Below are 21,027 nucleotides of genomic sequence, written 5' to 3'. Positions count from 1 at the left end.
GGAATTCATATCCTCCATTGTGGTTGGAGCTGCAGAGAAAGGGTGCAGTCATTGGAGCCCTTTCACTTGCCAATTTCTTTTAGAGGTGTAACATTATGTAATTGCGTGAAGCATAGGATTCCTACCAACTTCAATGCACCCAGCTACACCCACTGCACTGCAATAGCAGCATGTTACTGCACTAGTGTTTTTGTTTTGTTTTTCACAAAGATAAATGTTGCACTTTGCTGGTGTGCACAATTTGGGAGAATTTCTAGTTTGTTCAACAAGCGAATGCTGTTGCAATTGTGCTATTAATCTGTTTTTGTTTTTGTTTTTTAAACTTTGCTTTTGTTGCTGTCAAGTGTTTGGTTTGATTTTAAGATTTGCCACCTCTGTTTCATGATGTTAAATTATGTTTGCTCATGGAGGAAATTTTGCTGTAAAAAGTTTTTACTGCAACAACCTGATATTTATGGTTGCTAATGTTTAATTCGATTGTTGCATATTTTACTCTACTAATTTATCTTGTTTCATTTCATCTGCAAACTAGCATTGGCAATATATTTGGAAATATACTAGGAGGAAGGGTGGGATAGACATTCAGTAAATAAAATAAATAAAAATATATCTTAAAATACATAAATTATAATGGCTGTGTGAATTAATCTAGAACTGTTCTGATGAGATAAACCGGGAAATTTCATATACCCAAGAGGGCATTTTAAAAGCTCGTCGACATAATTTTAGGACAAAGCATTTGAGACAAAGAAACTGAAATGTCATTCACATGAAAGAGGGAGGCAGGGCAAATCCTTTTCAAGAAACAAGAAAAAACTCACACCTTATTATTTAAAGACTTTGGCAAAAATTCCATAGTACTGTTTTGCTTCTTCATTGCCAGCACTTTAACGGAAACAGGAGATTTCACGGAAAAGATTAAAGTTTGAAATACAGAGATCATTTTATTGTAACAAAATAGCAAAAAACTTAACAAAAACCTAGTCCCTATAAAATGCAATTATTATTTTTTAATGGTAATGTTGTTTTTCTTTAAAAGCAGTTGTCAGAGAATCAGGATAACAAAAACATTTAAGTTTAAAATGGACACTGAAGTTTGTTTATATATTCAAATTCTTTCCATATTCATATTTCATTTTCTATATGTGTTGAACAGATATAGGGAACACTTCATAAAAATCAAGGCTAGGGAAAGAAACAGTTGTCAGGGTAAGAATTAAATTTCTGCTCTAACATCCTCTATTTTCAACAAATATTATCATAAGAACATAGTAAGTTGTCTTGTACCAATTTAGACCATTGGTCCATTTGGCACTGTATTATCTACAATGGGGGTGGGTGGGGAAAGCTGTGGTCCAGATGTTGTTGGACTACAAACAGTATACAATTTATTATTTTTCTTCCTGGTATTTGTTTTGAGATTTTTCCCAAATGTCTAAAACCACTAGAAATTGTACAAAATTAAACAGACTTTCTCCATAGCTTTACAATCACTTCATTTATTCTTTGTAAGGCTGAATGTGGGATCAAGGACATTTCTGCAGTTCTTTGTCATAATATTCCTTCCAGACATGATCAGGGGTGGGGAGAGGTGGGGGAGAGAGAGAGACTTGCATTGAAACACAGGAAGTAGAAAGCCTGGCTGTTGAGGAAACAATAGCACTGCTATCCTCTCCTTTTAAAAGCTGGATAAATGTATGCTCCCTTGCAGGATATTGGGAGCACACTTAACCTACAACGAACACATGATGCGAACAGAATGAGATCTGAAATTGATTAGGAGACGTGACAAACTCCTATATTTCAATATAGGCCAGTCACACTACAGAATGCTGCTGACTCTGAACTCCTGTAGAAACATCCTGAATAGACAAATATCCTGGCTTTTTATTTCCAATCCATCTTTCCAGTTTAATCCCTTTTATTACCATAGCCCAAGTGATCTGGAACTGTCTAGTTCTTCCATAATGGAAGTTCAGAACCATTAAGAAGATGGAACCAGCCTCTAAGTAAATTTCTGATTAGCTACATCAACCAGTTACATTAAAGTTGGAGCTTCTTTAGCCATTGGTGCACCCTATAACAGAAGATAGCTGGCTTTTACTGCTCTCAAATTCTCACAGATATGTGAGATATCCACCTCACTTCCCTGTCTCCTTGGAACCATCCAAATCAGGTGACAAATATGCTTTGAAAGAATTTGCAATCTTTCCAAAACTTTTTTACAAGGAATTCTGAACAAGCCCTGAAACCCAAGATTCTGTTAATAAAGCACATATACAAAACAACCTCATTTCATTTTGTTTAGTTGATTTCTCTCTTTGCGTGCTAGCCTGCTTAGTTACCAGTCACCCTGACTGGTAGCAGCCTATTACAGTAATTTTTGGGTAACCCTTACTAAAATGGGAGGGGGGATTCCCTTTCCCACAATCAATCATAGGAGATAAAACAAAGCTTCTAAAGACTTCTCAAATCCAGCAAAAAGATTCTTCAGACTTTCTCCAATTTTACTTCAAACTAGCAAGAACAGATAAAGTTCATGGGAAATTCTGCAAAATGCTCTTCCACACCTCAGCCCAGCAGTGAGCAAGCCCAGCTAAAGACTCATAGTTCATTTGATATTTTATGCAAGATAATAATCTAGAATTTGCCTTATGCACACTTCATCATAACATATGCATTTTTGGTAAACACTGTTTGGTTGGCAAAATTGGCAACCAAAATTCAAGTGTGAATTTGGAAAAATGGCTCTGTTTCAGTTCCCATAGTTTCAGAAAGTGTGAATTTGATAAATTCAGCTTGAAATGCGAACTGAATTGAATTTCTTGCCCATCCCTACTTAAGATTATTTCACCTTCCTCATAAACTCTTGCTTATTGCCCTACCTTAATGCCCCATTACCATACCAGCTCTCCACCTGATAGCGCCTGGGCCACAGAAAAAAAAAAATTAGCTGGGCCTTCCAATCTCTACAGAACACATGCTCAAACAGTCCTGTGTACATTCTTTCATTTTCTGGTTTCTGTACCTGGATAAATCCAGTTTTTGCCTTTTGGCAATGCCTTGTTATATCTTGCTATATGCGTGCAACATATAACATCCTCAGTATACTCAAGGGCTCTCAAATGCTAGAGCAAAATGTGATTTTGGCCAATGTCATCTAAGACATTTCACTGCCACCACTACCTGATTTGCCATGCTACAATGACAGGGCCATGAAACCCTAAAAATCCTTACTGAGTAAGCAGGGTCAAGAGGAATGCATCATGGAGGATGGTTTTGTCCCTAGTGCACATCCAGGTAAGTGCATACACATGACTATTAAGGCACTATGCAGTACATAGCCTACCATTTCACACACGTTACCACTAAGTGATATATTTGAACACATTATAGGACAATTATATTTTTCTAGTATACCCTTAACAAAAGAACCATCACTTTCTAGGTTTAAAAATCAATGGAAGATACAACTGTTACAGAGTCAATTCATAAAATATAGGCCTATATCCAAACTGGGAGAGCCAGTGTGGCATAGTGGTTAGAGTGTTGGACTATGACCTGGGAGACCAGGGTTCGAATCCCCACATAGCCATAAGCTCACTGGGTGACCTTGGGCCATTCACTGCCTCTCAGTCTCAGAGGAAGGCAATGGAAAAACTCCTCTGAATACCACTTACCATGAAAACCCTATTCATAGGGTCATCATAAGTCTGAATTGACTTGAAGGCAATCCATGTCATTCATCCAAATTGGCACCCTTGCACAATTCAAAACCTTTCAATCTAGTGGGAGACACTGACTAACAGAAGAGGAAGGGAACGGACTTTTGCCAATTCTCCCCTTTGCCTCAAGCACACCCCAAAAATTTGACCAGAAGGGTCTTTCAACTATTGCGAGTAGACTTTTGGGGGCAGTGGGGGTCACAGGCAGAAAGAGAACTGAAAAACATTGCTTCCCCTTCTCCTCACTTAGTGGACACTTCCACTGAAGCAGTGGCACTAGGAGGACCCTTGGATTCCACCAACAGTATGTAGTGAAAAGACTTCAACAATGTATAATATTAGATGGGGTTAAGCTTACAAAGTGATATAAGAATAAGAGAATTTCCGTTGGCATTGGAATAATGGTGTTACAAGCATGCCCTTACATTAATCAAAATGCTTCTTTGCAGAATACAGAACTGCCTTGTGTGAAAGAACCAGAATGCTCCCTTTTCAATCATCTCATAATAATTTGAGAATCAGAAAAGAATCTTTTTTCTAACAATCTAAAATGGGTCAACACGTCTAAGAATAGCATGAAAAGAAGTGATTTTAAAAAAAAACTAAATAGGCATTGGTAGTTAATAAACAAATATAATTTCTAAAAGAGAATAATATGAGTGTTTAAATGGTAGCAATTAAAAACCTGAACTCAAGGGCCTCCACTGTGTCATCAGTTCTGGACTAACATTTTGCCCTCTATGTGAGCCATGCAACATTACTGAACCCAACGGAATGTACGTCTCACTAAGTGCTTGAATGTGGCTAGTTTCCCAAAATTTATAGGCTGGTGAGGGAAACCGTGCTAGCCAAAGCCATGTTTCAAGAAAGTTGTTAACGCAAGTCAAACCTCATACGAGCAGAACTTCAATTTTATTTTAACAAAAGCCTGATGTGGTTTAGATCACTCTGCCGGCTACTTTTCCATTCTTCTTCTGGTAACCCCCCGGTAACTTTTACACAATTTATTTCCCAATGCTTTTCTTTTAAATGCCTGACCCAGGAGGCTCTCTTTTTTTGGATGAATTCACATTTATTTAATTATGCCCCGTTCTTAAACAAAGCAGACACCAGTTCCAGGCTTGCATATAATTAATCAAAGTGGCCAATATTATCCTAAGTAACTGAAGGCTTCCTGGATTACAGCAGCATTATTAGCATGTGATTAATAAGCAGTTAATGCAAACCAGCTCCTGCAACACATTTGTTAAGATATTTTATCTAACTTCAAAGTTCTGTGACAAAGTTTCAAGCCACAGTTAAGAGACTTGCTTTATTTAGTAATACATTGTTAAAAGCACCATCTGGTCAAACAGCTGATAGAACGCAAGCATATGGGGGGCCCCAGTTGTTCCTTCTGGGAAATATATGTGGCATACTGTGTTGGGTAATAATTAGGCCAGTTCATAGTGATTTTAAACTAACCAAACCAAACCTGCAACATCAGTTTCATCCCACATAATCCATAGTTATTGTAATAAATGATGATGATGATAAAAATAATACTATACTAATAGCAAACTCAGTTGTTGGGTTATAGCAGCTATGTAGGCAAAAGAGGGCTACCAAGCAAGAAAGGTATCAGCATGCTTGAGGGAACCTCAAGTTTTACAACTGCCAAAAAAACCCTAAAAGGTCAACCCCCTCTAAAAGAGCCCCCCATCCCCTCCAAAAAAACCCAAGGAGGACTGAGCATGCTTAGTGGCCACAGTATCTGTTGGAGGGTGGGGAGGAAGGAATGAAAAAGCAGGGGTATGGGGCAGAGCTGGCACCAGACTGCAGCAGGCCTCCACACCTGCTTAAATACACCCAGTAGCGCCACCCCTTGTGTTGCCATGTCAGCGCACATGTCTGCCATTACCCAAGATGGCAGCAGGGGCATACTGATGTCTCCACGTGCTGACTGTGCATACATGCAGGAGTGATGTTGCTCCCGCTCCACAATCCGTGCCACCTTCTGGTTGAGATGTGTGATGACACCCCACCACCCGATGCTGGCAGGGATCCCGGAGCGGGAGCTCCACCTTCCCAGCCACAGGGCCCCCGGCTAGTGGCCGACCTAGCCGCCCGCTGGTGCTAGGTCTGACAGGGAGAATGGAATGGAACATCCTGAAAGAAGGCATGGCTGGCTGGCTGACTGGTACACTGAACAGGATTCTCTACATTGCAACGTTTTGCTGTAGGTTCCACTAATAATCATAATAATCCAAGATGACACTTACTTGAGGACCAGGTTGACCCTGCAAAGAAAGAAAAGGAAGAGTTACAAAGGGCCTAAATTTGTTTGCCTCCCCCACCCATTCCCAAAATGGCAGTCTCAGCTTTCTAATCAGAAAACAGTGAATAATCGGGTGAAAAGTACCCTCTATAAATACAGACTCCAGAGGTGAAACTCCATAGCTTAAAGACATTTGCTTAGAACTCCAATTAGTGAATTAGTTAAAAGTAACAGATCCATAATGGAGTGACAGAACAAGAAATTTCAACAAGAATTTTCAGTTTAAAAAGCTTCTTATAGCTTCTAGTTAGTTAAGTGCAAGCCAGAAGTAAATTCAGTGTAAAATGTGTGATGAAGAAACCGCAAGTTTGTTTTCAAAATGTGCTGTTAATGACTTCCATAAAATTCATTTGCCAAACCATCAAAGTTGGAAGAGAACCAGTCATTCCCAACTACTTGAGAAATCCCACAGCATGCATGCTATAATCCTGAAACCAGAATATTTCTGAGATAGCATCATTGGCTGATAATGAACTTTGATAAGACTGCTTGAGAGTAGGACCTAAATGCAGAAACCTCTAAATATTGGGCTGGATCTAGGGTTAAGTTGTGACTTCCATGGTCTTCTTAACACACAGCAGTACCTGCCCCTTAAATTCCTCCACGGAATGGTGGATCCTGTTGAATAGGGTGAGCTATGGTGCTGTGTATGTGAAAGACAGGGGAGGGGGAGGAAGGTTTCCTGAAATTCAAGTGGAGGTTCCTTCAATGAGCAGTCAGTGGAAGAGAAAATTAAGAAGCTGCAATGGTGAAATGGTAGGGCAATGGATTTGGCAGTGGCTCTAGTAGTGGTTCTCTTTTCCCACCACCAAGCATAAAGCTAAATTAGAACGGCTGTTAGATGTTCAAAATAGCATACAAACTCTTCCATGTCAGTCACAAGACACCTCAATATTTTAAACTTGCAAAACTGCTCAAAGGGTGTCCATCTACCCTCAAACTATAACCTGCATTGTTTATGTTTTGTATGTATGTATTTAAGGCATATAATGAAGAAACATTCCAGTGTTTCACATTGTTGATTTCCCCTGGTAAATTTTTGTTGTTCAAAATGCTTTGGAACAATTCTACTTTTATTTTTGTTTTATTTTTCAAAGAAACAATAAAATAAATTGTGTATTCTGTTACAGACAAAAGCAACAAAAAAACTGTAACAATGGAAACAAATTTCCTACATCACGTTGTCTTGCACTCCAGACTTGTATAAAACAATCCCTTTTCTTTTCAAATATAGTTTCATTACATACTTCTCATTTCAATCACAATTCTCACGTTAGTTTACTTAAGACAGCTGCATTCCTTAATTCTACATACAATTTTCTTAGTTTATTTGTTTGTGGAGCCCTCCAATATCTGGTATAAAGTAATCATAGCCAGGGCTGTACCAAGGTATTTTGGTGCTCGATGCAGCAAAATGGCACCTCTTCCATTCCATGTACAATAATGTGATGGGGTGGAGTCTTCCATGGCTCCTGAGGGTAGCAGGCTACCTTAGAAGGAAATTGCAGGCCACATGCATCAAAAAGCTGTGTCTGTTCTATATCCCTTAGCGTCTGATGCCTGTGGTAGCTTTGCCAAATGGTAGGGTCACCCCTAGTTATAGTCATATGGAACAAAAAACCCTTTCTTGCTGCTTTCAATATTGTTAACAAGCATACTTTGGGTTCTAACCTCAATCTTCCAAAATATTTATTGTTTTTCCAATTTCCCCCCAGAAACTCCTTGCATAACCAGAGGACCACTAACAATGGATAAATTTATCACACTGGGAATTTCCTCTCTCTGTGTGTGTGTCTGTGTGTGTGAGAGAGAGAGAGAGAGAGAGAGGGAGAGAGATGGATGAACTGGTGCAGCCTTCTTCTTGATCATTCTTATTAGAAGTTCCATTTCCTTTAGAAACTGAAATTTCTGTAAGCTAAGCTTGACTTCTGAAAGTCCAGCTGGATTTTTATTGCCTTGCACAAAATCACAAATTGCTAGCCAAACATTTTGATTACTTTGAGACAAAGATAAAAATCAGCTTGTACTTTCAGACTTGTAGTGTCTCAGCAGGACAAAACGGCAGCTTTGCCAAATAAGATAAATTAACGAATAGGAAAAAACAACAACCTTGCGGTTTAAGAACATACCTATAGTCAACAGATATTTCTATCAAACTTTAAAAAGCAGGGAAATTGGACAGCTATAGTGAATGCACCAGGGGAGCAGGGGACCTGACCTCCTCTCTAAGATATTGGAGTGCCCTACAAATTTGTCAAAATGCAAACACAATTTGGGTTGTTCTTTCACAGTGCAATCCACTTCCAGTGTAGCTTGGGATAATTTGGTAACATGTGCCTCTGAGCACTGCACAGAAGGGAAGCCCCATTACTTTCCAAAAGGAAAACATTGTTTCACTGTATCATTGTTTTTCAGTGTTTCCCCCATCTTTTTATTCTACAGCAGGCACATGCAGTCTCCCAGCCACATTTAAACCAAAGCTGTCCCTGACCACATCCACACCAGACCTTATTCCACTTTACACAGTCATGGCTTCTCCCAAACAATCCTGGGAAGTGTAGTTAGTGAAGGGTGCTGAGAGTTGCTAGTTCCCCTCACAGAGCTTCAATTAGAGCAGCTGACTGTTAATCCACTCTGGCCACTGGAGCTCTCTCGGAGGAATAGGAGTCTCCTCTCAGCAACCTTCACAAACGACACTTCCTAAGATTCTTTGGGGGAAGCCATGACTGTCTAAAGTGAAATCAAAGTCTAGTGTGGGTGTGGCCTCCTGATTAGGCAAGGCAAGCCAAGCAGCTGTGAGTCTGGCTTTTAGAACACTGCCAGTTGGTTCTTACTGAGCATGCCCACACTTATCATTGACTCCAATGCTAAATTTCTTAAAATTAATTAAAAGTTGGCCAGGCATTTTTTTTAACTTTTAAACTGCAGAAGATGAAGGTCAGAGTATGGGGCAAGGTCAGTAATAGGATTACAGGTACTCTGTGAACATGGCTGATTTTTAATTAATTTCAACAAATTATGAGAACTCTGACAGAAAAAAGTCCAACAGGGGTCTTGATTTTCTCTCTCTCTTTTTACACTTTGAACTCTCAATTCTCTCTCTTTTGTGTATTTCCATGAAAATTTAGAGGGTTGTTAAGCAAGCGTTTCTGAGTTCAGGACTATAGGTTTTGCAAGGTTTTGTTTTGAAATGAGCTTATGGGAAGCAACAGAATGGCATGAGAATATTTTCAATTTAACATTGAGGAATGTGAAAAATGCATGCTGGCTATAGTATACAGCCACTCTCATGGCTGTATAATAAAGCAGACCCAAAGATGCAGATGGTCAAATTCTCCAGCTGCAAGAAGTAGTAGCCCTTTGTCTTATCAGCTGATATGTGTGCTATATTTAATAGGCCACAGTCAGTAAAATTCAAGTTTAGCAAAGTGCAACATTCTACTTTAAGACATTACTTAAGAGAAGAATAGAGGAGGGTGGGGGGGTTCTTCTATAGAAAATGCATTTTAAATTAATTTTTAAAACTGATAGTTTTCATCATAGATTGTTATCATTTTCATGTTTCTATTCTAGAGTATCTCCAGCTGAAGAACTGCATGAAAGAGTGCTGTTCTATACTTACTTGCCCCACATTTCTCACAAACACAGCCCAAATAAGTCAGCCCTTGCTGAGAGAGAAATCACCTATGCCCAGTGCTACCTGGAAGAAAGATGCCAGGATTTCCCACCATAGCCCATTAGCAGTGAGGAAAACAGAGGATTTTACCACTTGGAAAAGGAGGGAGGGGGAGAGAGAGATTAAAAACACAAAAACAAAACATTTAGTGACAAAGATAAATTATTCCACAGTGTTCCGTAAGAGCTCAGAAGACAGATGTGAAACAGCTGTAATGAACCGAGTTTCCATGGACAGTATGGTTGCGCAAAACCCTATACCGATTCAGAATACATGGAATATGGTGAGACATCTTCAAGCCTATACTGTTATATGTGGCAGCTACGATTAAGGCAGCATAAAGTGCAAAAATTGAGTCATATTCAACTAAGTCTTGCTCAGAGGTGACCCACTGAAATTAATGAACCTATGTTAGTTATGTTCATTAACTTCAATGGGCCTACTCTTAGCAGGACTAGCATTGAATACTACCATCCAGAGTCTTATTGATTAAAAAAGCATAAGAGACTTATGGAACATGGATATGATAGCACTGGACATATTTCCTGATTTTCCTGTGTTTGTCTCATATTAACAAAAGATTTGAACCTCTGAGCAAAGAACTTCTTTCTTACATTAATAAAAAGTTACCAGATGGGTAATATCCCAGGAATCCAGGTATACTGTATCATCATTCTCTCTGTTTCTGATGTGCAGGCCTTGAGTTGCTTATGTAGTCAAAATGGCATCAGCCATGTACAAGAGGGTGGTATCAAGAGACTCAGAACTCCAAGGTTTGTAGGCTTACAAAAATCTTAGGGGAAAGCAAAAACCTAAGGTGGGAGGAAAACAACTGTAATGCACTATGCTATAGATATTGTATGATTTTTAACTGTATTTCTACAGACATGATGTAGACCAGCTGAATGAAGCTCGTGCACCACTAGTGGTCCATGGACCACAGTTTGGTAACCCCCGAGACAGAGTATCCTGGAAGAAAGCATGACTGAAACACTGAATTTGGAACCAGATCTTGGCACTTAAAACTATAAAGGTGGCAAAGCAGCTTTTAAACTGATAGCTGAGGGAAAGCAGATAGGAACTGAAGAGCATCCCGTTCAAAATAAATTAAAAAGTGTATGTTGGTCCAAATGGTAGAGGGGTAGAATGATAGAATCATAGAACAGTAGAGTTGGAAGGGGCCTATAAGGCCATCGAGTCCAACCCCCTGCTCAATGCAGGAATCCAAATTAAAGCATCCCTGACAGGTGCCTGCCCAGCTGCCTCTTGAATGCCTCCAGTGTCGGAGAGCCCACTACCTCTCTAGGTAATTGGTTCCATTGTCGTATGGCTCTAACAGTTAGGAAGTTTTTCCTGATGTCCAGTTGAAATCTGGCTTCCTGCAACGTGAGACCATTATTCTGTGACCTGCATTCTGGCAAAATTGAGAAGAGTTCTTGGCCCTCCTCTCTGTGACAACCATTCAAACCCAAAGAGGCCACTGTGCCCCAGGGTAAAACATACATGCCAAAGACATATGGAGAGACACCACATATAGGTGTTTATATGCTGACACTAGAAGCCTCTGAATCAAGATGAGTGAACTGGAGTGCTTGGTCTTAGAGAAAAGCACAAATTTAATGTGCATAACTGAAAGCTGGTGGAATGTACAGAACCAGTGGGACATAGTTACCTCCGGATACAATCTGTATAGGATGGACAGGTAATGGCATACTTGAGGTGATTTTGCTCTGTAGGTCAAAGAGGACAATATCAGAAATCCTAAAAGGGGCAGACTCCTCCACAGAATTGTTGTGGGTGGCAGTTCTAGACCCCAAGAGTAGTTTAGTACTGGGGACATATTATTCCCCCAGCCCTGTAATCTTAAAATGGAGAGTGAAATCAAAGAGGCAGCCAAAGGAGGAAGTGTCGTTATAATGGGTAACTTCAATAACTCTCACATAGACTGAGTAAAAGCATGTTCTACAACAAGCAGATAACATTTCTAGATAGCTAAATGTCTGTGCCTTTGAACCAACCAGAGGGGTGCCCACAATGCAGTGTGAGATGTAAGTGTTGTTGAACCAATTGGGAACAATGTCCACTGTGCTGTCAAATTCAACATATATGTAATTGGACAATTGCAAAAAAAAAAAAAAAGTTCAACACAGCCACATTTGATTTCAAGAGGAAAATTTTCAAAACGAGGGGAATGGTAAAAAGGAAGTTGAAAGGGAAAGTCATGAAGGTCAAGTCTCTCCATAATGCTTGGGGGTTATTCAAAACTACAATACCAGAAAAGGCTCAGCTAGAATGTATACTGTAGATCAGAAAAGGTTTTCGTGAAGGCTGCCAGTGTGGTTTAATCAATGAAACTATTAGAAACAGAAATAGAAGACTTGTTCAAATGGAAACAAACTTTGGCCAAAAAAAAGCAAGCACCCTCGGGATTGACACAAGCGAGGCGCCCTGATACTGTATTCTGAACTTGGTTCTATGACACTGTTTAATTATATTGTTTATTGTTATTGTTATACTGTTATAGTTTTTTGATGTTTCTGATATTTTGATGTGTTATATGCTGTATTGTACGTCGCTCAGAGTGGCTGGGAAGTCAGCCAGATGAGCGTCTAACAAATCGAATAAATAAATAAATAAATAAGGGATGCTAAAAAAGAATTCAAGAAGCACACTGCTCATAACAGTAAGACCTTTTTTTAAAAAAAAAATGCATTAGAAGCAGGAAACTTGCTAGGCATGTGGTTGCATCTTTGGACAAAAGGAGAGTCAAAGACGGGCTGAAGAAGCATAAAGAGATAGCAGAGAAACGGAATGAATTATTTGCATCTGTTTTCACAGTGGAGGATGTAAGCCAGATCCCTGTGCCTGAACTGTCTCAGGAAGGCGATCTGAGGTACAGTGATGTCATGAGCAGGTATGCTTTTTTTTAAGCCAGCCCCCTCCTAGAGTCCCTCTGTCTGTCTTTACAGCCAATCAAGCCGAGTGTATGCTTGCGTTCAAAAGCTACGCCCTTTCCTCTTGCCTTAGGAGAGCCGGAGAATCCAGCAAGGTCAGGAGTCGCTACAGCTAAACATCAGTTAGTGTGAATCTCCTTGCATGCTAATTGGCTCCCACCATCTAATGTTGTGGGGGGGGGAGAGAAACACAAGGAGGGAGAGAGTCAGCAGGAGTTAAGAGAGGGAAGTTACCAAGAGGAGGGACAGCCACACCTGATTTAAGATGGGATTTGCATCAGAATCTTACTAAAATGAAGGGCTTTCAAAGAGTCCCATGCAGGCCCCATAGCAATGCCCCATAGCAGCCAATGCAGAGGGTAGATGGAAACAGCCACACCAGCGGGAGGGGATGGCGCTAAGAGTGAGGCAAAGCAGTGTTTCCTCACAGAGAAGGGGGGCGAAGGAAGGAAAGCTGAAAGACAGAAGACTGCTTGTCAAATACATCACTTGTAAAGCATTATTTTCTCTTTCAATGGTGCTTTTTGCAGATTGTCTGGAAGAAAGTGGAGGGTGAGGGAAGAGAGATAAAGGGCTAAGAAGAGTGGGGGTATTTTCCAGACATCACTGCACAATCCAGAACTCCTTCTCACAGCTGATCTACAAAAAGCAGGTTTCTTCCCCTTGAAAATACAGGCAGCTTCATTCTTCTTAGCCCTTTGCTCTTTCTGTTTTCCCCCACCCTCCATGAGACTCTCTCTCTCCCCCCAGTCCACTTTCTCACAAACAATCTGCAAAAAGCATGATCGAAGGAAAAAGAATGGCTTTACAAGCAATTCCCCTTGTATTTTACAGGCAGCCTTCCTTCTCCCTTTCTTCAGCCTTCCTTTACCCTCTTCTTGGTGAGGAAATGCTACCTCACCTTACTCTCCACCCACTCTTCTTAGCCCTTTTTCTCTCTCTCCCCATGCACCCTCTCTTTCGGCTGCAGTGAGTCTGTGCAAGGAGAAAGAAACACGTGTCAAACAATGCCCCTTGTATTTTACAGGCATCATGCGTGAGAGAGTAGTCCTTCTCTCGGCTGATATGCAAAATGCAGGGGGAAGAAAGCTGCTTTTTGCAGATCAGCTGTGAGAGAGACCTTTCTTGCAATCATGGTGCCTGTAAAATACCAGCTTCGTTGTCCCCACTCCCCATGGGGAGGGGAGGGGAGGGGAGAAATCACCACTTTGCTAGCTCTGTGTTTGGTGCTTTGGGAAGTGCTAGCAACGAGCACAGGGCTAGCAATGCCCCATGTGCAACAATTTCCAAGCACCTGATTGCTAGCAAGATGTTATGGCTTGGGAACCCCTGCAAGGGGAAAGGAGGGGATTGGAAGAGGAGGGGTGAGGGGTGAAGGAATGGGGAGGAAAGGGGCAAAAGGGATGTGATGGGAGGGAGGAGGAGGGCAGGGCAGGTTTGATCATTTACATGCTTATTAGCTTCAGTGGGATTTACTTCTGTGCAATCATGCTTAGGATAGGTGAAACAACTGGGGGAGGGGCAGAGAGGGGAGGAGGAGGGCAGGAATGGGAGGGTGGGGGAGGAAGGGGGAGGGGATGAGATTGGATGGGTGGGCACTGGGCAGAGGAGAAGACCCTTTCCTTTCCAAAAGGAAAATATTGTGAACAATATCGTTCTTTTTCAGGATTCCCCCCCTTTTTATTCTACAGCAAGCACATGTAGCCTCCCACCCACATTTAAAACAAAGCTGTCCCTGGCCACATTCACACCAGACCTTGATTTCACTTTACACAGTCATGGCTTCTCCCAAAGAATCCTGGGAAGTGTAGTTAGTGAAGGGTGCTGAGAGTTGCTAGGAGATGCCCTATTCCCCTCACAGAGCTTCAATTAGAGTAGCTGACTGTTAAGCCACTCTGGCCACTGGAACTCTGTCAGGGGAATAAGAGTCTCCTCTCAGCACCCTTCACAAACTACACCTCTCAGGATTCTTTGGGGGAAGCCATGATTGTCTAAAGTGAAATCAAGGTCTGGTGTGGCCCCCCGATTAGCCAAGCCCAGCAGCTGTGCGTCTGGCTTTTAGAACACTGCCAGTTGGTTCTTACTGAGCATGCCCGACCTTATCATTCAGTTCAATACAAAAAAAATTTAATTTTCAGCCAGGCATTTTTTTAACTTTTAAACTGCAGAAGATGAAGGTCAGAGTATGGGGCAAGGTCAGTAATAGGATTACAGGTACTCTGTGAACATGGCTGATTTTTAATTAATTTCAACAAATTATGAGAACACTGACAGAAAAAAGTCCAACAGGGGTCTTGGTTTTTTCTCTCTCTTTTTACACTTTGAACTCTCAAACCTATCTGACTGTTTTGTATATCACCATGAAAATTTAGAAGGTTGTTAAGCATGCGTTTCTGAGTTCAGGACTATACGTTTTGTAAGGTTTTGTTTTGGTGAGCTTATGGGAAGCATCAGAATGCCATGGGGGTATTTTCAATTTAACATGGCAGAATGAGAAAAATCCATGCTGGCTATAGTATACACTCTTGTGGTTGTATAATGATATACTAATATGTTTAGTAGATCTTATGTTTTGGCTGAAACAGTGGAATGCTTTTCATAATTTTGTCACCTATGAACCCCCCAATTTGACAATAATTTTGTGGGTGAATGTTTTCACAGCTTGACTCCTTCTCCCTCACCCATTCAACAAGAGGGCTCCCTTTACTCACTCTAATTTGGCTTTGTGATGTTGTTGGCTAAATTGATTTGGCAACATGGTGCTGTCATAAAGCCAATTCAGGGTGAGGGCAGGAAGTATTTCCTTCATTCTAAATTGTCTTTATGACATCATCTCACAGCAAAATCTGATTGATTATGGCAATTTATGTGATCCTTAATTGGCTAGGATCACACAGTGAGAAGAAGCCTATATAATGGTGGCAAAACAGCAGCAAAAGCCACAATACAGGGATAAAACAGAGAAACCTGGGGTTCCTTCACACCTTCTGAAATGGTATTTTCAGGTTAGAAACGTTGTGAATTTCCAGTGCACCCTGGTAGATATAGCATTCCAAAGTTGACCAGTCCTCATGGCATCCACTAAGAGGGTACAGGTAACTGAGAGACAATATTATAAGCTATTAATATCTTCTCTTTAAACTTTTATGGACTAAAGCAGTCCATCTCTCCATAATCCAAAGGATAAAGGTTTGAAAATAGGATTTCAATCTAACTGACGGGAGAGAACGTTAAATGCACCTTTGATTTCAGTACATCTCTCTGAAATGTACCTTAGAAAGAGTACTTTCCCCCTGCACACCAGCCTTGTAATTTTTCACGGATTCCCATCACATGAGGAACAACAAAGAATTTACCCAAATAAATGAAAATCACTTCTAGAGTTTCCGTAATTATTTTGGCTTTTAGCAATATCAAAGACTCTATATAGGATGCGCAGTTAGTTCATTAATGTTCTGGCATTGAATGTTCGCTAGACATGTATCTGAATATATAATTCCTTGAGGAAAAAAGCATTAGACTTAGAGAATTTAGAGAATTATATATTTAATTTAATAAGAATTCAAGAACTTCAGAATTAGTGCCCGAGTTTTCTCCAGCCTCTCTGCCCCGTTCCCTTTGTGTGTTGTATTTTTTAGATTGTAAGCCTGCATGTAGGTTCTTTCTTTCTGTCTGTCTGTCTGTAAGTAAGCCACTCTGGGAACCTTTTTGGCTGAAGAGTGGAGTACAAATGCGATCAATCAATCAATCAATCAATTGCAATGAATTTGACTATTTAAGGTTGTGGGTATGTCGTATCTGACAATTCCAAGTCAGGGGCTATAGCAGGGATGGAAAACCTGTGGCACAATGTTGTAAAACCTATCAGCTCCAGGCAGCATGGCCTATGACCAAGGATTATGAGAATTATAGTCCAACAGCATTTGAAGTATCACAGGTTTCCAGTCCTACAGGATTCCAGGTGAGGGAACAGTAACAGATGAAGTCTATTTATTGCTATCTTGCAATTATAAATTGCATTTTGCGCCTTCTCTGAATGAAAGGTGGTGTTTCAGTTTAATATGGAAATGGACTGCCTTCAAGTCGATTCCGACTTATGATGACCCTATGAATAGGGTTTTCATGGTAAGTGGTATTCAGAGGGGGTTTACCATTGCCTTCCTCTGAGGCTGAGAGGCAGTGACTGGCCCAAGGTCACTTCATGGCTGTGTGGGGATTCGAATCCTGGTCTCATAATAACAGTAGTAGTGAACCAGTATAAAACTCTTTTGAATGGCTACGCTCAAGTGAATTAGGTTATATAAAATAAAAAGACAAAGATAATAGAATAAAGTCAAATCAATAAAGATTTTTTAATTTCGTCTATAGATAGTGAATTATAAATTGACAAAAATATGCAAGCTGACTCAAGAAAGGAGGAAAAGAGTAAAGTTCATGGAAAGGCTTAGTACTTTTTATTTGCTTGGGGGGCGGGGGGGAGTCACCTACCAGCTTTCCATCCATACCAATTGGACCCTAGGATAATCAAAAGTCAAAACAACATAAAAATGTTAAATCAAATGAATGCTTATGTCAGGGTAAATACAAACTTGTGGAACAGTTTATTATTTGCTGAATGTCAGCAATTAGGTATAATGCCCTCAGGGCATCTCAGTCACCAAAGCTGAAAGAAAGAAAGAGCAGGAAAAGTAGGTTTAGAAAGGTATTAATCAGAACAGGATTTTGGAAAGTCACAAAGCATTTGTTGGTGCTTGACAAGAAGGAGTTTGTGATAGCTAGACTCGCAAGCCATAACTGTATTTACAAAACAATATATGAAATAATGCATCTGGCTTTTGTGTTTCTTCTTGAACAATTGGGTAGCTACATGAGGTAAGCCATGTACTGTAAGGCTGTTGTCACAATTATGGTTTCAAGAACGTATCTTGAGTATAAATACTTGTCTCTAAGATATTATTTCTGTTATGAAAGAAGCACTGTCCAATAGTCAGGGGGTGCTAAAAGGATTTTCTTAGCCCAGTGTACTTTATGTAGACTCCGCCCTACTCACAAAAGAAGACACAAATGTGCACAAAATGTACATATGCTCTGTGTCATATACTGATTTGTATCCTCTTTTGTGGGTGGTGTGGAGGGCCCCAAAATAAATCAGGGGCCACAGACAAGTAAAAGGATGTCTGATACACAGAATGTCAACAGGTGAAGCTTTTCTCATATAAGGCTTAAAGCACTGAATTTTTGCTTGCCACACAACTGCTAAAAGCAAAAGAGCCCTGCTAGCCCCCAATGCCAACCCTAAACCATGCAAAGAACTCAAGTTTCCTTAGTTATAAACTAGTTTTGTTACTGTAGGTCTTTTATCAACCGATCTTAGGCTGGCAATGGTACATTTAGTGCAAGAAGAGGGTGAGAGGGAATAAAGAAAGATTAAAAATTTGCAACAACCAAGGTTCAGATGCCCATGCTTGAATAAACTGAACATTAACAGAGCAAACCCCACTTCTGCCAGGCTGCTGGTGCTGGATCCTGGCTCAGGCAGCCTCCCACTGGTAACCACTGTCAGAGCAACTGAGTTGCTACTGACCTCCCCTTCCACTTGACAATTGTGCAAATGGGCGGGAAGCCTGGTGGTGGTATCCCTGCTTGTGGGGGCCAACAGAAAGCCCCCAAACAGGGCATTTCAGGGAGGGGAGGGGACAGGGCTGAGTCAAGACCTGGCTTTGCTGGTCCTGACGCAACTCATAGCCATCATGTGTGGGAATCTGGCCGGATCCTCCTGCCCCTCCACTTTTTATCATGGCTGTACTGAGCAGCAGAGCTGTGGATGTGGCAGTAGCTTCACCACACCGCACTGTGGCACTGGCAGGAAGTGGGGTTGGGAGTTAGGATTAAGCCCTACATTTGTACAAGTCAAGCAATGTATTTTTAGATAATTTGTTGTGGTCATTTATTACTTATGCCTCATAATAAGTATCATTTTGAAGAGTGGGAGAGAATTTGAGCCTTTGGGTAGAAACATACTCACTGTTCTGCTGGTTCCAGTGCGTGTCCATCTCTGAAAACAGGGGCACCTGACACCAGTCAAACCTCACCTCTTTTTACTGTAAAACCTCGTGGGAGCAGCTCAAGTGTGTTTTTTTAATGCAGCTTCAAAGAAATTTCACAACTGATCAGCAGAACAACTTGTTCCCCCTCCAGGTGTGGCTTTTGGAAACACTTTGATCTGGTGACTAGTGTGTTTACCGCCTTTGACAATAATATACCCACTTAAGTGTTTAAATCAGCAGCAGTACCCATCCTCAAGAATCTCCCTGTTTTTTTCTTTCATGGATGGGGAAGCAATTAATCATCCTTTCCTCCCCCATGCAGCTTCTACAATCAGTTTAACGTTTAGGGAAACTGCATTTCCCTAAACAACAACAACAACAAAAACACCAAAAGACTGGGTAATAACACTGGATTAAACTGCAGGGTTGTTATATACAACTCTCTCTGAGCAGCAACACTTGGCTACTTTGCAGGGCTGACGTAAGCCATGCTTTCTCAACCCACAACCCTTCATGCAATATACTGATGATGAGTTGTATTTGCATTTCCATTAACAGAGTTCTTATAATGTTTACATACTCAGAAAAAAAATGCATGAAATTAAACATGAGTTAGAAAGGACATAAATTCCTGCCTTTGCTCCTACCTTTTGCTTTTGGGTGGACATAACTGTGCTAAAAGTTAAGCAGGAAGAGCCTTCTCCTTTAGCTTGTATGACTCTGCCTTCTCTTTAGCACTCATGAAACACAGCTCTTATTTCAGTCATTTGAACAATGAAAGCTAACAGCAGGCTCATACTTCCCAAAGTAACTACTTTAAATGGTGCCTGCAGATTTAGTTTTGGAACATTGGTTCTAGAGGGGCTAGAGACTTATTCACAAAAAAAGAAAAAAGCTCAGGGTCTGAGCCCCTTGCTGGCTCAGTCCCCATCAGTACACTAGTACCCCTTATGCCTCCCTCTTGGTGGTCCTGCCAATATCAGTGCAGTCTTTTAATTGTCTACTCAGAAGGAAGTTTCACTGAGTTCAGCAGGCCTTAATTCCAGATCACTGTGTACAGGAATGCAGCCTCAAGTATTTAAATAGTTTCCCATGCTCTCTAAAGCGAGTAAAATACCTACTTATTGTTCTTACATGAATAGTGACCCTTGTACCAGTAACTATTGTGTTATGTGTATCAAAGGTTAATTACTTATTGCTACACAATACACAAGATTTTGAGTTTCAATATTATTATTCATTCATTCATGTTAATAGAATTACATCTGATTTTATATGGACTGTTAAAAGTCAATCTGGATTCATTCTAAAGAACTGTTTTAACCCTTAAATTTTCTAGGATTTGAGTCACTAGTATTTTATACTGGCAACCAACCCAATACCCAATACAAGATTAATAGTGCTGAATTATATTTAATTAAGGTCTCATTAGATGCTCCTAAAGATTTTTGGTTTTGTTTGTTGGAGTAATTTGTTTTCTATCTTTGAAAAGTTTCACTTTCCTTTCCAAGTTTTTCAGTATTAAAGTTACAGTCTGGATTAGATCTTGAATCTTTATACATTGCTATTAGGATGATTGTTAATTTACAAGGTATCACAGTTAGTGGCACCAAATATATATTCTTTGTGCCTGTGGATGATGCTCTTTACATGTTTAAGCTTAATAGTTATATCATCAAATGTTTTACATTAATAAGAATTTGGCATATTTTACTGCCATTTGATTAACTGGGAGAGGAATCAATAATAATCAGGTTAGGTTCTCTTTCTGTTCAACCAGTGGTGTAGTGGCAAATTCAGGATTGCAGAGTCCCTTCATTATAGTCACAGCATGCCCCCTCGCTCACACCCATGCCCCACATAGACACACACCCTTCTAAAATTATACAATAAAATGAGCCTTCAGTCTCTTACTTTGTTTGGAGTACTTTCCATTACTGATGTATTGTAGTGATCAATGCAGATCTCCATGTGTTGCCTTTCAGCTAGAACTACTATTTTCTGTGCACATACATAGGCAATGTACTAAGTACTATGTACTTAGATGTACTAAGTCCTATGTACTAAGATGCTGTAAGATAAAGAACTTCTTTTGCTGAGTTTCCCTGCTTGGTTGTCATACTAAGACTCAGAGTAACTGCATATGTGTGTGTGTCTGTACTGCCTTCAAGTCGATTCTGACTTATGGCGACCCTATGAACAGGGTTTTCATGAGGCTGAGAGCAGTGACTGGCCCAAGGTCACCCACGGAGCTTCATGGCTATGTGGGGATTCAAACCCTGGTCTCCCAGGTTGTAGTCCAACACCT

At 40.4% G+C, this 21,027-nt stretch overlaps 1 protein-coding gene across 1 annotated transcript in view; it reads right to left on the bottom strand.

Annotated features, from left to right (window-relative positions):
- LOC133364551 (collagen alpha-1(XXV) chain-like) overlaps window positions 1–21,027 on the bottom strand; it is a 234,213-nt gene that overhangs the window by 196,416 nt on the left and 16,770 nt on the right. Inside the window, exons 2-3 of the mRNA XM_061585422.1 lie at window positions 17,161–17,187; window positions 5,987–6,004 (exon numbers count right to left, since the gene is read on the bottom strand). Coding sequence (XP_061441406.1) covers window positions 5,987–6,004; window positions 17,161–17,175 — 33 coding nt within the window. The 5' untranslated portion in view covers window positions 17,176–17,187. The remainder of the gene's footprint in view (window positions 1–5,986; window positions 6,005–17,160; window positions 17,188–21,027) is intronic.

This window comes from Rhineura floridana, chromosome 9 (genome assembly GCF_030035675.1).
Source record: "Rhineura floridana isolate rRhiFlo1 chromosome 9, rRhiFlo1.hap2, whole genome shotgun sequence".
Classification (NCBI taxonomy): domain Eukaryota; kingdom Metazoa; phylum Chordata; class Lepidosauria; order Squamata; family Rhineuridae; genus Rhineura; species Rhineura floridana.
This window is presented reverse-complemented; position numbering and strand designations above follow the sequence as displayed.